This window comes from Pseudoliparis swirei, chromosome 24 (genome assembly GCF_029220125.1).
Source record: "Pseudoliparis swirei isolate HS2019 ecotype Mariana Trench chromosome 24, NWPU_hadal_v1, whole genome shotgun sequence".
Lineage (NCBI taxonomy): Eukaryota > Metazoa > Chordata > Actinopteri > Perciformes > Liparidae > Pseudoliparis > Pseudoliparis swirei.
The window spans coordinates 15,214,283-15,227,792 of record NC_079411.1 but is presented as its reverse complement, the minus strand read 5'-3'; the positions used below and the strand labels follow the sequence as shown (position 1 = coordinate 15,227,792).

General features: G+C 44.7%; 3 protein-coding genes across 18 annotated transcripts in view; 2 read left to right on the top strand and 1 right to left on the bottom strand.

Annotated features, from left to right (window-relative positions):
* Nucleotides 1-3,384, top strand: part of rbm47 (RNA binding motif protein 47) — a 31,548-nt gene extending 28,164 nt beyond the window's left edge. For 9 of the 13 annotated variants that reach the window (XM_056409158.1, XM_056409168.1, XM_056409164.1 and 6 more), the window contains one exon: nucleotides 373-3,384. In XM_056409158.1, coding sequence (XP_056265133.1) covers nucleotides 373-657 — 285 coding nt within the window. In that variant the 3' untranslated portion in view covers nucleotides 658-3,384. The remainder of the gene's footprint in view (nucleotides 1-372) is intronic. The other 4 variants (XM_056409170.1, XM_056409166.1, XM_056409165.1 and 1 more) reach the window with 1 other exon arrangement.
* A 1,076-nt stretch (nucleotides 3,385-4,460) lies between these two features.
* Nucleotides 4,461-11,651, top strand: zfp91 (ZFP91 zinc finger protein, atypical E3 ubiquitin ligase). 4 transcript variants are annotated; one of them, XM_056409944.1, is made up of 12 exons: nucleotides 4,461-5,749; nucleotides 6,043-6,080; nucleotides 6,226-6,342; nucleotides 6,965-7,004; nucleotides 7,343-7,447; nucleotides 7,527-7,619; nucleotides 7,842-8,027; nucleotides 8,149-8,199; nucleotides 8,260-8,338; nucleotides 9,526-9,640; nucleotides 9,764-9,863; nucleotides 9,961-11,651. In XM_056409944.1, the coding sequence occupies exons 1-12, from the start codon at nucleotides 5,343-5,345 to the stop codon at nucleotides 10,838-10,840; spliced, it is 2,211 nt and encodes a 736-aa protein (XP_056265919.1). In that variant the 5' UTR covers nucleotides 4,461-5,342; the 3' UTR covers nucleotides 10,841-11,651. The 4 variants fall into 4 exon arrangements, with proteins under 4 accessions (XP_056265919.1, XP_056265920.1, XP_056265922.1 ...); XM_056409945.1 differs by having other exon boundaries at nucleotides 5,638-5,727; nucleotides 5,807-6,080; XM_056409947.1 differs by having other exon boundaries at nucleotides 5,679-5,749; nucleotides 5,854-6,080.
* On the bottom strand, nucleotides 11,648-13,005 carry si:ch211-113e8.11 (uncharacterized). The gene is made up of 2 exons (XM_056409948.1): nucleotides 12,733-13,005; nucleotides 11,648-12,558 (listed from the first exon to the last, which is right to left on the bottom strand). The coding sequence occupies exons 1-2, from the start codon at nucleotides 12,792-12,794 to the stop codon at nucleotides 11,895-11,897; spliced, it is 726 nt and encodes a 241-aa protein (XP_056265923.1). The 5' UTR covers nucleotides 12,795-13,005; the 3' UTR covers nucleotides 11,648-11,894.
* Between the last annotated feature and the right edge of the window lie 505 nt (nucleotides 13,006-13,510).

Below are 13,510 nucleotides of genomic sequence, written 5' to 3'. Positions count from 1 at the left end.
AGACGACACACCGAACAGTCCCGTAAGTTACGATGCCTGTGCGTGTCGAACAGATCATACAGCAGAGTTTGCTTTCGGGATTTCTGTGATTGACAGGCCGCTGCCGCTACCAGAGCCATCTATGGTGTCTCTAGGTCACTCCCCTGCATTCCAAATGTGGTAACTTGTATTCATTGGTTTGCTAAAATAAACAACATTGAAATAATCGTGACCAAACTCGAGGCTTCAAAGCATCAGTCCACAAACCAATCAGGTGATGTCACCATTCCAAAAAATGTCTCTCGCTGTTGACTACCGTATATATTTTTCCAAAATAAGGTCCCATGGGGGAAAACTCACAAGTGAATGCATTCATTATATTTTTCACCACAGTCCTCTTTTTTCTGCATTCCCCAGGGCCGTCCTATCACTCCGGTCTACGCCATGGCCCACAACGTACAGCGCATCCCGACGGCCGGCGGCCTGTACGGAGCTGGATACGTCCCCATCACAAACTACGCGGCCAACTCAGCGGCTATAGCCGCCCTGCAGAAGAACGCGGCGGTTGCGGCTGCGGCGTATGGCGGCTACGCGGGCTACGCGGGCTACGCCATGCCACAGGCCTTCCCCGCCGCGGCCTTCCAGCTGCCCATCCACGATGTCTACCAGACATATTGATTCTGGGGGTCAGACCTTGTGAAACAACGACAAAGTTTCCTTCTGACTGAACCGCCCCCCCCCCCCCCCCCACCACCACAGAAACACCACTTAAACATTCAAAAGCTCTAAAGGAATGTTGTTTAAAGCAAATATATGACTATGCAGCATCACTGTTTCAGAACACACATGGAGAGGACAGTCCACTTCCTGGGTCAAGCCTACCTGTATGTGGTGACCACCATTCCCCGACAATAATAACTTGTCTCTCTCTCTCTCTTTCTCTGTGTCTCTGACCCCTGCCACCGTGTTGCTATGGCAACAGAAACACTGAAGGTACAGTCAAGTATTTATGATGAGAGGATAAATGAAGGTTTGACTGTGGGTTTCTCTCATTAACAGAGAGAGGTTTGCAGCAGGAAAGATAAACACTCACACTGTCTACATCTTTAGAGGTGGGGGTGAAAATAAACTAAAGTTATTTGAAAGAAAGTATAATTACAACAGGAACTATTGACAGGCAAGGATACCACTGAAGACATGTGTTTGGATATACCAATGTTTTATTTTCATTATTATAGAGTATTTTAGACAAGTCTAGGTAGGTGAGGCAGTCCGTCCATGTTGGTTAAATGTGTAAGCTTCGAACATGCCTGTTTGGTACTTTTTTGTGTTGGTTTATGTAGTTTTATTTGTGTTATTCTTGTTTTAAATGAAGGTTTCTTAATGCCGTGCTCATTCGCTTATGATAAATCGTTTAGTTTTTGTGTCTGCGCTTCCTCTTTCCCTTCCGGAAACATATTCTGGGTTTTATCTGAAGAAAAAGTCGCCACACGAAGAATATCATTTTTGTGGCAGACTTCCTTCGGAACGAATGCGAGAGAAAGAATTGCCGAGATGTTTTGATCCGGAAGCCCGATGGACGGCACCACCGCCGACGGGGGACTGAACACATGTCCTGTATTTTCTCTCATTTCATGTCTTTATTATCGTGTTTTTTACTCTTTTAAGGTGAACAAACGTGCATAGAAATGAGAGACACTTTTCTCCGTGGACCAGAACACTCTGCCGCTTAAAGTGCTCCTGTATTTTGGCTCCATACACTCCTGTAAGACTCTCTGTGCCTAATTGCGGTGCCTTCCATCTGCACACTGTACCTTGTGCTTTCTCCTGTGCCTTTCATAGAGACGTGAAGCCCACTGCGGTTGGCACAAAGAGAAATGCTTTTCTCCTTCCTCGTGCCTGGGTGAGGTTTCTAGGCCTTCGCGGTCCCCCTCTTCTCTGAGGTGACGCGCCGTACGTCTGGCCTCCTCATCGTTTTCCGTCATCCAAAATGTGCTTGACTTAGGTGCACTTAAACATATTTATAAAATGCAAGAGATTGTGACTACCAGATGAAGAAATGTTAAATACTGAGCACAAATTTGCGCATAAACTGGGCCAGTTTGGCGTTTGTCACTTACTCACAGTATGTGACGGAGGTGTTTCCTCGCGGATTTTTTATTATTATGCCGTGTGTTGAAAACAAGTGAGCTGTTGGACCGGAGCACGCGTTTGATAAAAAACGACAAGCGTAACGGAGGCGAGCAGCTGCCCACCACGACCGCCATCTTTATGAAAGAGATGCAACACTTTTGTATCCTAGATTGTATTTTTAAACCACTTTGTGGAAGTTGTTTTTAACTCTCTGCGGCCTATTTTGTTTGCTCGCTTTCCATCTCCTCCACAGAGTGTTGACTACTTTAAAAAAACAAAAAAACATTATGCGTCTGTCTTTGAGAATTTTTCCTGCATCGTGACAAAGATTCATGTCCGAGTCACTAAATGAAGATTTATTTTCTACAGCAAGCGAGATATATTAGTTTCATCTCACTCCGTCGACTACTTTTTTGCGACTTCTCTCTCTAAAACTGGATTTGTATGTAGAAAAACAAACTGCTGACAACTGCTTTTATTATTTTCTTGTATGATGACAATAAGTCAGGATATATTTAATATATATGCATTACGTGTTTTGTCTATGAAGTGAGAAGAAAAGGTATAATATATTCTGAAACATATTTCCTTTCTTTATCTACGCCTTGTTTAGGGATACAAAAATAAAATTAAAAAAGTCAGAGTAACAGAAGTAGAGAAAAACCTTTATTATTTTTTGCCAAAGTGTCCAATAGTTTGGAAATTATTCAAGGTTATTGTGTTTTTGTCATTGTGTGTCATATTGTTTGCTATTTTGTACTATATTTGGTGTTATAAGTGGGAACACGGAGGCCTTCTCGTTTAGCTACTTTTCTTTTTTATTATCAGTGTCAGTGAAAAACTTAAAACTGGCGTTGCCATCCGCCGGCCCTTTGAGCCGTTGGCTGTTGCAGCTAAACCGGTAAAGGTCTGATCACGATTTAGTAGCCATCCAAACTTCATGGGTCTGCCTCCCACTCAGAACGCCCGCTTCTCTTTCTATCGCCTGCAGTTCACCCACACGGCGGCCTCGGGGGGAACTCCTGCTGCTTTTTGGGTTGGACCTTATATGCCTAGTTTAACGTAGGTGTTGCCATTTAAACTCTTCCTAGTGTGTGCCTTATTGCCATGATGTGCCCTTTGCTATACCTTTGTAGACCTATGCAGACTGTTTTCTATCTGAAGGTTTGTTTTCCAAAAAATAAGGAGGAAAAAAAAGCTTGTTCTGTATTGTTATATTTATAGTGATGAAGTAGATAAATAAAGCATTTTCAAAAGGATGCACTGCTTACATTAATTGTGTTCGTATTCCCTTTTGTTCAAACACACGAGTCAGCCGGCCTCAGTTTGAGATTAAATCACACAACTAGCAAAGTGATAAGACGTGATAATAAGTGTCCTCTGACCTCTGTGAATGAAAACCCACTATTAAGCAATGTGTCATGAAGGAGGGGGAGAGCGAGAGAGAGAGCGAGAGAGAGAGAGAGAGAGCAGTTCTGGCAGAATGTTTCATAAACTCCACTGTGGCGGGTCAACTTTGCTCTAGAAACATGTTGTACCCGAGCAAGGAGTTCAGGGAGGCTTTAAAGTAGCCTTTAACGGCACAATGTGTGCAGGAGGGCAATCAGGTACACGGAGGACCTTTCTGCCAATTGTTCTACGGTTAAAATGTGGTGAAAGGTTACAGATATAAAAAAATGTTTAAACCTGCTGAACTATTACATCTTATTTTCAATCGCAGCAACATTCCAAGAAACAGATCCGTCTCAAGTTTAACAGACTCTTCCGATATGAGCTCTCACTCAGCTCCAACCCCTTGCTAGTTTCCACATGAAACATTTGCCATTCACGTCTTGTTTGAAGATGCACGCGATTAGTAAATCCGAGATAGGGAGAATAATGTTTGGCAAATCACTCAGGGGTGACGAAACTATACTCAGAAGTAGCATTTAAATGGCGCATCTACCTCATGAATCGTGGCACACGATGGCGCATTATTTGCTTTTAGTAATAAGAAACGATATCAATAGAAGTGATTCTGGCTCTGGTATTTATTGGTAAATAACGCTACACCGGCTTTATCACACTGCCCTGATGGCAAGAGAAGGAGTGGAGTAATACATTTAAGACAATGTTGCCATCTGGTGGTAAACATACCTCATCAGGACAGCCTGCACCAGAGCCGGTCAGTGCGTGTTGGCAGCCATGTTAACTTCACAGTCATCATTGCAGAATACAAAAACACATTTTAGTCTTCCTCGAGGTTCAAATATGAATTTCCCATATGGAAAGATAAATGATCATTCAGTCGGAGTGTTGAGATGATTTATTTAGAATAGAACACAAACATACTGTCGGCTGAGGAATAAAATACACACAAAAAACATAAAAACTAATTTCACCTTGTTTTAATGTGTGAAATGCGTGGAACATTTTCACTTAATTATATTTCTAACAATCAGTTTGTTATTTCTGCTCGTGAAATATTTTGCTTTTGCCTTTAGTTGTGATTTAGTTGTGTGCTTCAGCACAAACGTTGATTTCGAATCTCAAAGTATGTATAATGGCTACTGTAAATATTGTATTATTTGTATTACATTACTAATCCTACTCAGGATCTTTCATTCCTATTTTGTTTGAAACAGCAATAAAAGCGCAACAATTATAGAAATATCCTTAAAACAATGTACAAGTTGTGTTGACCAAACTTGGACTACAGTTCCCATGATGCCCCGGTTGCCAACAGCGGCCGCGATGCTGGTGCACTGCTGTCGCTGTCTTCGCAGATTTAGAAACAATGCAGCTGACTGGATCGGCGAAAAACCACAGGTAAATCCAGATGATTTTTAGAGCTGCACAAATTCCGGGCCGCTCCTGAACGTAACCACAGTTTATAGGACTTAAAGGAGACGCAACAAAGCGCACAAAATGGTTGTGCGGCTGGCACGGGCGAATAAGTAGGTTTACTATAGCTTTAAGAACGCGAAAATAGGACCTGCTTCTTTAAAACGATATCGGGTTATTACTGAATAGATAATTAAGAAAAGTTTTCAATTCTGATCAATAAATATATGTATTTTATTTGCGACGAACCCGAGGCATTCCGTGAAAATGCCCCGATGTTGGATAAAGGCCGCTCGCAATCAGAACAAACGTCTTTAAACCAGATGTTGTCCGTTTTTCTTCAAATCTTGAGTAAGCCTGCTTGACTTTAAGCTGAAGTGAAAGTAGACCGAGTTGTCCTCACGGTTATGGAACCGGCGGGCGTAAATAAAGGTGACGAGCCGGCGGAGGGCAAGGCCGCAGAAGGGACCCCGGTCACTAGTGTGACTGTTACCCCGCGGAGGGGTCTCAGAGAGCGGGGAGCCTGCCGCTCGAGGTCCGGCGTCTCCGCCTCGCTCACTGACGTCAACGGCGCAACATCGAGCCCACAGAGCTCAGGGCGAGTCCTGAGAGACCGGTCAACGCGGTCGGTACCGGCCTGGCTGAAGGACACCAAGAGCGGCGACGACGACGAAGAAGACGACGAACCGAGCCCGGACGCTGGCGCGACTAAGCGGAGGAAAGTTTCCAACGCGAGGCGAAAGAAAACCCCCAACTCTGCGTACTCCGCTGAGGCTGAAGGGAGAGTCGCAGGTGACAGCCTTCGCGGCACAGAGTACGTTTTTAATTGAACATTCGTAGCTAACACACCCCATGTGTTTATAATGAGCAGGACTCATGTGTGTGTCTTATGTCGGAGGGCTCCGTTCCTGTCAACAGCACGCCTTCAGCAGAGCTCGTCCCCTTTCTGCAGCTCCGCATGGGGAGGGTGGAGTAAAACTCACCTGGTTTTACAAACTGTCACTTTTCATTATTTATTTTTTACTTTCAAAAATGCATCGCTGCATCAGAGGGAAACCACGAATGATTGCACGTTAGGTCTCAAGTGTTTTTTCTTCTTTCTTTCAGCTCTGATGACCCAAAGAAATCTGCCTCAGATGCTCAATGTAAGCAGAGTGTTTAGCTAACATTTAAGTGTAATAATTTTCTCTGTCTGTGCAAGTGGGTTTACAACAGAGCTGCCTTGTGTGTCACACTTCATAGCACACTGTATGTTTGATGGCGCGCTTTCCTTCTGCTCCCTCGCTCCAGCTCGACCCTCCAGACGGCCCCCGGCCCAGAGCCGTGCCAAGCCCCCGTCTGGCAAGGCCGTCCGCGGCTTTGCCAGGCCTGTGTGTAAGACCGAACCCGGAATGGAGAGTCCAGCTGGTGAGCAACCTGTTGACGACGAGCCACAGTGGCTGAACACACCGGGGCTCCTACTGCACGCGTCATACACGTACAGATGCGGGGTTGTTCTATCTTAATAAGCAAAGACGAGTGTGATGTCATCGCGTGTTTGTTACAAAGCCCCGCAATTTTTCTGTTGGTAGTCACGCAGCTTATCGGACATTACTCTCACAAATACTGACGATGAGCAAATAACTTGAAATTAAGAAGTATAATTGTGAATTCACTTTTGGTATTGAGACGTCCTGGAATTTTAAACACAGACAGACTAATACGTTTTTAAACGCTTAAAAAACAGGAGCCCTTTTTAAAGATCTACTTTTGAGGGCTTGCATTAAAGTATTTTTTTGTTTGCGAATATTTGATACAAGATATGAGTTTACAGTTAATTTTATAATTCCTCCTCAGCTGCTAGAAGTTCCACGTTTTGGTCTTTGGGTAACGGTAGACTTTAATAATATGTCTCCTTGCCGTTGTGCCTTTGCCAATTTTGCATCGTTTACACAAATGTGTACGTACGTACATCTAAAAGGAAAGTAGCTGAAAGTGCTTTTCTTACCTCTCATACTATGATGTCTCTCTTTCTCTGTTTGTCGTGCAGCAGCGGAAGGAGAGGTAAAGAATAAAGACAACTATGAAATGTGAGTGTGTGTATGTATATTTATATATATATATATATATATTATTTTGTTTCCCCTTGGTGAGACATAATGTGCACATAGTGAGCATGAAGAGTCCAGGCTCAGTAAGTTGGACAAAGATGGAGAACACGCATTGCCGGAGATCCCACTGATTTTTTTTTTTGCAGTCGACTGCTTCAGTTTTATTCAGTAGGTTTGTGGGAAAGTTTTATATTTAGTTATTTAATTGAAGTGACGCTTAAAAAATGTGACTATGTAGTATCATACTCCCGGTTTGGAGTTGTTGGATCTACAGGCAGTAAAGTAACGTATTCTTTTTGCACTTGTGCCGTCTCAAGTCTGAAGAAAGAGGATGGAGGCGAGGAGCCGGTTTTGGATGATGGAGAAGATCCTCCCTGTAGGGACGACCCGGACGACCTCAGCTACCAGCCGCTCATTCAGAGGTACACTCACCTCCGAGTCTGTGTAGCCGGACTGCAGGGACTTCTGTTTTTCAAAGTGACGTTGTTGTTTTGCTCTCAGTGGCGCGGAAGAAGAAGAGGGTCTCACCAGCGATGAAGACCTCCCATTTAGAGACGATCTAAATGACCAGAGCTACGACCCAAACGCTGAGCGGTGTGTGTGTGTGTGTGTGTGTGTGTGTGTGTGTGTGTGTGTGTGTGTGTGTGTGTGTGTGTGTGTGTGTGTGTGTGTGTGTGTGTGTGTGTGTGTGTGTGTGTGTGTGTGTGTGTGTGTGTGTGTGTGTGTCTGACAAAATTAGACGTTGAAATCATGTTGTTTTTCGGTTCTGTGACCGAACACCATTGCTTGCGCCTTAATTCCTCCGATTTCTTTTAGGGACGTCCCGAAACCAAAGCGCAGAGCTCCGCCGAGGCCGAAGGAGAGGAAGGAGAAAGAGCGAGCTCCAAAGAAAGAGAAAGAGGTCGCTGAGATAAAGATCGAGGGCTTGGATAATGTGGAGAGTTTGGAGGAGAAGGTGAAGCTAGAGGAGGAACTAGTCGAGGACCCAGATGGACCCAGGAAGTAAGTGTGACCAATGTACTTCGAACTCGTGCATCTGAATTGAACATGTTTGTGTGTTTACAAAGCAAAACACCGTAAGTCTCCACACCAACCTCATTTTGTATTTTTCCGTCTCTGTAAGGAGAGGACGGCGGAAAAAAGACGACAAAACCCCGCGGCTGCCAAAGAGGAGGTGAGGTCGCAATCCAAACTTTATCAGCCATTGCAATGACACGTGCTTCGCCCCACACAGGAAGAAGCCGCCGGTGCAGTACGTGCGCTGTGAAATGGAAGGATGCGGAACGGTCCTGGCTCATCCTCGCTACCTGCAGGTCTGTCTCCGCTCGATCCCACCGAGCACTTGTTCCACATCACTCCAGCACACACAGCGATTTGGATTTGCGGACACATTAACAATATCGGAGGTAGAGATTCCACGACGGGATTATTCTCATTGTAGATGAATCTGTCGATTATTTCTGTTAATTAGTAGTGCGGTCCATAAGATTAAAAAAAAAGAAGACCTACAGGACTGTCTCAGAAAATTAGAATATTGTGATAAAGTTCTTTATTTTCTGTAATGCAATTAAAAAAACAAAAATGTCATGCATTCTGGATTCATTACAAATCAACTGAAATATTGCAAGCCTTTTATTCTTTTAATATTGCTGATTATGGCTTACAGCTTAAGAAAACTCTAAAATCCTATCTCATAAAATTTTAATATTTCCTCAGACCAAGTAAAAAAAAAAGATTTATAACAGCTGAGTGTTTGTCAAGGCTCAGGAAACCCTTGCAGGTGTTTCGAGTTAATTAGACAATTCAAGTGATTTGTTTAATACCCTACTAGTATACTTTTTCATGATATTCTAATATTTAGAGATAGGATATTTGAGTTTTCTTAAGCTGTAAGCCATAATCAGCAATAAATCAGAATAAAAATGCAATGCAATATTTTTTTTTGGAAATCCAGAATAATGCATTTTTTTTTTTTTTTTAATTGCATTACAGAAAATAAAGAACTTCATCACAATATTCTAATTTTCTGAGACAGTCCTGTATGTCCATCACAGTTGCCTAGGTGGCTTCTCCAAATTGCCGGATGATCAATTAGTGATTTTCTGTATTTGTGTTTGAGAAGATCCCAACATCAATTGTTCAATACAGAAGAAACGATGCGCTCGGCGTATGTTAAGATACAAATACATATTTGTATTTATTTATATATATATTATATACACATACACATTGGGTACGGAAATTATTCAGACCCCTTTAAAATGTTCACTCTGTTTCATTGCAGCCATTTGCTAGAATCAAAAAAGTTCATTTTATTTCTCATTAATGTTCACTCGGCGCCCCATCTTGACAGAAAAAACAAATGTTCAATTTTTTTTTAATGTATTAAAAATGAAAAAATGAAATATCACATGGTATTCAGACCACTCATATTACCCACTGTATATATATATATATCCTGCTGTTAATGATCTGTGTTTATTTTTGTTCTGCACACCAGCACCACATAAAGTACCAGCACTTGCTCAAGAAGAAATATGTCTGCCCCTACCCCTCTTGCGGACGGCTTTTCCGACTACAGAAGCAGCTGCTGCGCCATGCAAAGCATCACACAGGTAAACGGACCCCCAGCGGCAACGTAACGCACGGCTTCCAACTGCGGCTGAGCATTTCCTGTTATTGCCGATGATGCATTTCAAGGGAATGTGGCTGTATATCACTGTTTTTGTTGCTTCCAGACCAGAGGGACTACATCTGTGAGTTCTGTGCCCGTGCCTTCAAGAGCTCCCACAACCTGGCTGTGCACCGCATGATTCACACCGGAGAGAAGCCCCTGCAGTGAGTACTTCTCCGTTCACAATTGCATTTCTCAATCGCGTTCTTAGCGTTTCTACATAATGAACACCTGCGGTTTTCTCTGGATCTTCCACCGTAGGTGCGAGATCTGTGGCTTCACGTGTCGCCAGAAGGCGTCCCTCAACTGGCACATGAAGAAGCACGATGCCGACGCCACCTACCAGTTCGCCTGTTCAATCTGTGGTAAGAAGTTTGAGAAGAAGGACTGCGTGGTGGCCCACAAGGCCAAGAGTCACCCTGAGGTGTTAATTGCGGAGGCTCTGGCAGCCAACGCCGGCTCCCTCATCATGACCCCTGTCTCCATGCTGGAGCTGCAGGGAAATCCCATACAAGCGGAAGTCGCCGGCCTTGACGTGAGCCAACTGGCACAGGGTGGGCAGGTGGCTCAGCTTGGTCATGTGACCCAACAGGTGAGTCACCAGGTAGTTGTGCTGGGACGGTACCAGAGCCTCCATACCATGCAGATGCCCGTGACAATTGCCCTATGCCCACCTTCGCTGGCCGACCATCAGCAGACCCATCTCCAACATGCAGGCTGCTCAACAGCCCCAAATCCAACAGCTGACCCTCCACTCCAGCCAGGTGGTGACCCAGCATCAACCCCAGCTGCACCTTCTGCAGTCGTACTCCTCCCAGCAGCAGGGGCAGACACAAATCCTTCAATTGACCTTTCAGCCGGTCAGCCAGTCTCAGACCCCCATTCTCTTGACCTCTCAGCAGCTCCAGACCCTCCAAACAGCTACAATGAGCTCCCCTCTCCTGTCCTCATCCCAGACCTCCACGAATGGGCACAGCTTCATTCTGGACGATGCAGTGCTCCGTCCTCCCCTCCGTCGGGCAGCTCCCTTGCGCAGACGGGAGTAATGGGGGCGGACGGCGCGGTCTGGGAGCAGGCGGGACAGAGGGGGGTTCTGTCGGACAGCGCCGAGAGGCTAGCGCAGCAGCAGCCCCTCATGTGAAAGATAAGACAACCTGATAAAATGCATTGCTTTGTTAGAGGTAACCCTAGGGTCACACATAATACGTACCGTTCACGCATAGTCCTATTTGTTAGCTTTTTAGAATATCTGTATCGGGGAATTAAGTATATATGTGTGTTTGTAAGCTTTTGCACATACGTCCTGTAAACTGAACTAGACTTTTACGTGTGTGTGTTTAACGATGCAGAGGTTATGTTGCAAAGCGTATGTGTGTACATTTAGGACGCTATAGACCATCCCCTCCAGACACTTGAGGGGTGAGAAAGTTGTGTTTCAATAACTGGCAGCTATTTGTTTGTTCAGGTTTACTGTAAAGCCTTTTTTGGCGACTCTCCAGAGAAACATTTCAAAACCTGATAAGAAAAGACACAAAGAAAAATGTGTTGTACAGTTCTGTTAGTCACAAAATATGCATATTTTAGCCATCTGGGCAGTCCCATGAAACCGGTTTCTCGGCTAGTGGTTGACTGTGTACTAACCCACTTAATGTGTATACTACACACATAAAGTCCGTGGCAGGCAGCCACATGGTGACTTCGAATGCTTTATAGATCTCACACGTGCATGTGAACCCACAACATAGCGTAAAACAGTCACCAAAATTACACTTCTTTAATAAGGGTAATGTGATTGGGCGGGCAAAGCTAAATGTAGAAAAGCCCTGGGGGACATGTCAATACTAAACCTGCGCCTCTTCTGGTTTGTGATTTTTAGGATGTGTAGTATAGCAAAAAACGAAGGAAAAAGCCCCTGTTCATTTATAAAGATGAAAATAAACGTCTTAACATGTGTCCAAAGTTGTATTTACTGATGGTAAATAACACGAGCAGCCCCACAACATTTCCTAAACTGGCACAATTCTAGGTTTAGATGGAGGAACACAAATGGAAGTTGTTTCGGACACAAAAGGGGTCCGAATGTAATGTGACTCATTAACCGGTCTGATAAATGGTGAGTGCACAATTTCGACGACACACATACAGAGACCATTCCAGCACTCTTGCTGTAGCATAGTATAGGAGCTGAGGAAACATCAGGACATATTGAGCTGCTCTCTGCCCCTCTGCGTGGCGTACTGCTTCATCGCTCGTTTAGGAGGAATCAAGGTGTTACTCAGTCCGACCTTCCTCCTCTTCATCTGCTGCCCTCCTGACGACGACTCCTCTTTTTTCTGCCGCGGGTTTTGGGATCCTCTGCCACGGGAGCCCCCAGCTCGGGCCTCGGCCTGACCTGACCCCGGCGTTTCCTCGGCCGCAGACGCGTGACCATCGGCGAGAGTCTGGAGGTCGCTGTCGTGAGCGAACTTGCACTTGATCCCGAACCTGCAGCGTCCGTTCTTCCGGTACGACACGCACACCTTCCTGCCGCCGATCTGCGAGGGCTTGGGCTGCATCGTGAGGGGGACGTGTTTCTGCAAGGCGCTCAGCTTCCGGTCCGCCTGCGCCTTGAAAGGGTTGGCGAACACGCCGCTGTCCGAGGAGGTGTTCAGGGCGGGAGGAGGTAGCTTGTGACAGGCAAGGGATCCTGGGGGAGGGGCCGGCCGGTGGGCCGCAGAAGACCCCAGCTTTCGGGGGAGCGGGGGCGGTGAGGAGGGCTCCGGGTCCCCGTCCTCTGGTTCAGATTCGCTGGACGTTGAACCAGACTCTAGCAAAAAGTTGCGGGTCTTTTTGACAGCCGACGCCTCGCCATCCAGCTCTCTAGCGGAATTTAACAGATTTAAAAAAAAGTGGGATTCAAAATGTGCAGAAAGAGGGGGATTGAAAAGATAACAGACAATGCTAGCTAGCGTGCTAGCAGTCACAAGTATCTGACAATCTGTTTTGTGCTAAGATAGGTGTTTTTTTCTTTTCTTTCTTAAAGTGAATACTTACCCAACATCATCTCCATCTCCGTCGCTGTCCGAGGACACCCCGTAGCCGACCAGAGAGTTCATGGGTTAACCAACCGAAGCTAAGATAGCTAGCTTAGATGGTTAGCTTGATCTCAGTATTAAAACCCACTAATGCTGCTCCTTTGGTTTGCTAGAATCTCAGTGAACGGCGGAATGCATTAAAATAAAACCGCGGAGGACAACTTAATCGCTCCCATTTCCTCTTTAAAAGAGCCAAACGTCAAATGTGGACGTCTAACGTTAGCTGCTGCGATTTAGCCGCTGCTCTGTGTTTACATCCTTTCCGCCTGCAGTGACGCCTGCAGTACAGGGGTGGTAGTGCACCTTTAAACACTAATCAGGAACGAACGGAAATTCACTGCATTTGACATATTCATGTAATGTGTAGTATAACCAGTGAATTTGTTTTTGGTAGGGCCATCCAATCAATTGTAGCAAACATCCCAGTATGATTCAATGCAAATCCAATGATCAAACACGCATTTCTACTGTAGTTAAATATTTAACATTTATTCCAACACAGACAAAATAAGGACATCTTATTCATACAATTAAGTATAATAATATGTGATATATAGGTTTCTATTAAATTGTTTATATATATATATATATATATATACACACACACACATATATATTATATATACATAGAATAATAATAGAATATGTTTGTATATTAAGATGCCCCTATGAACCTTAGGGTTAATAAAGTGTGCCTGTTATCCTCATTGTGCTTCACTTCAATCCTGTGTCCGTCG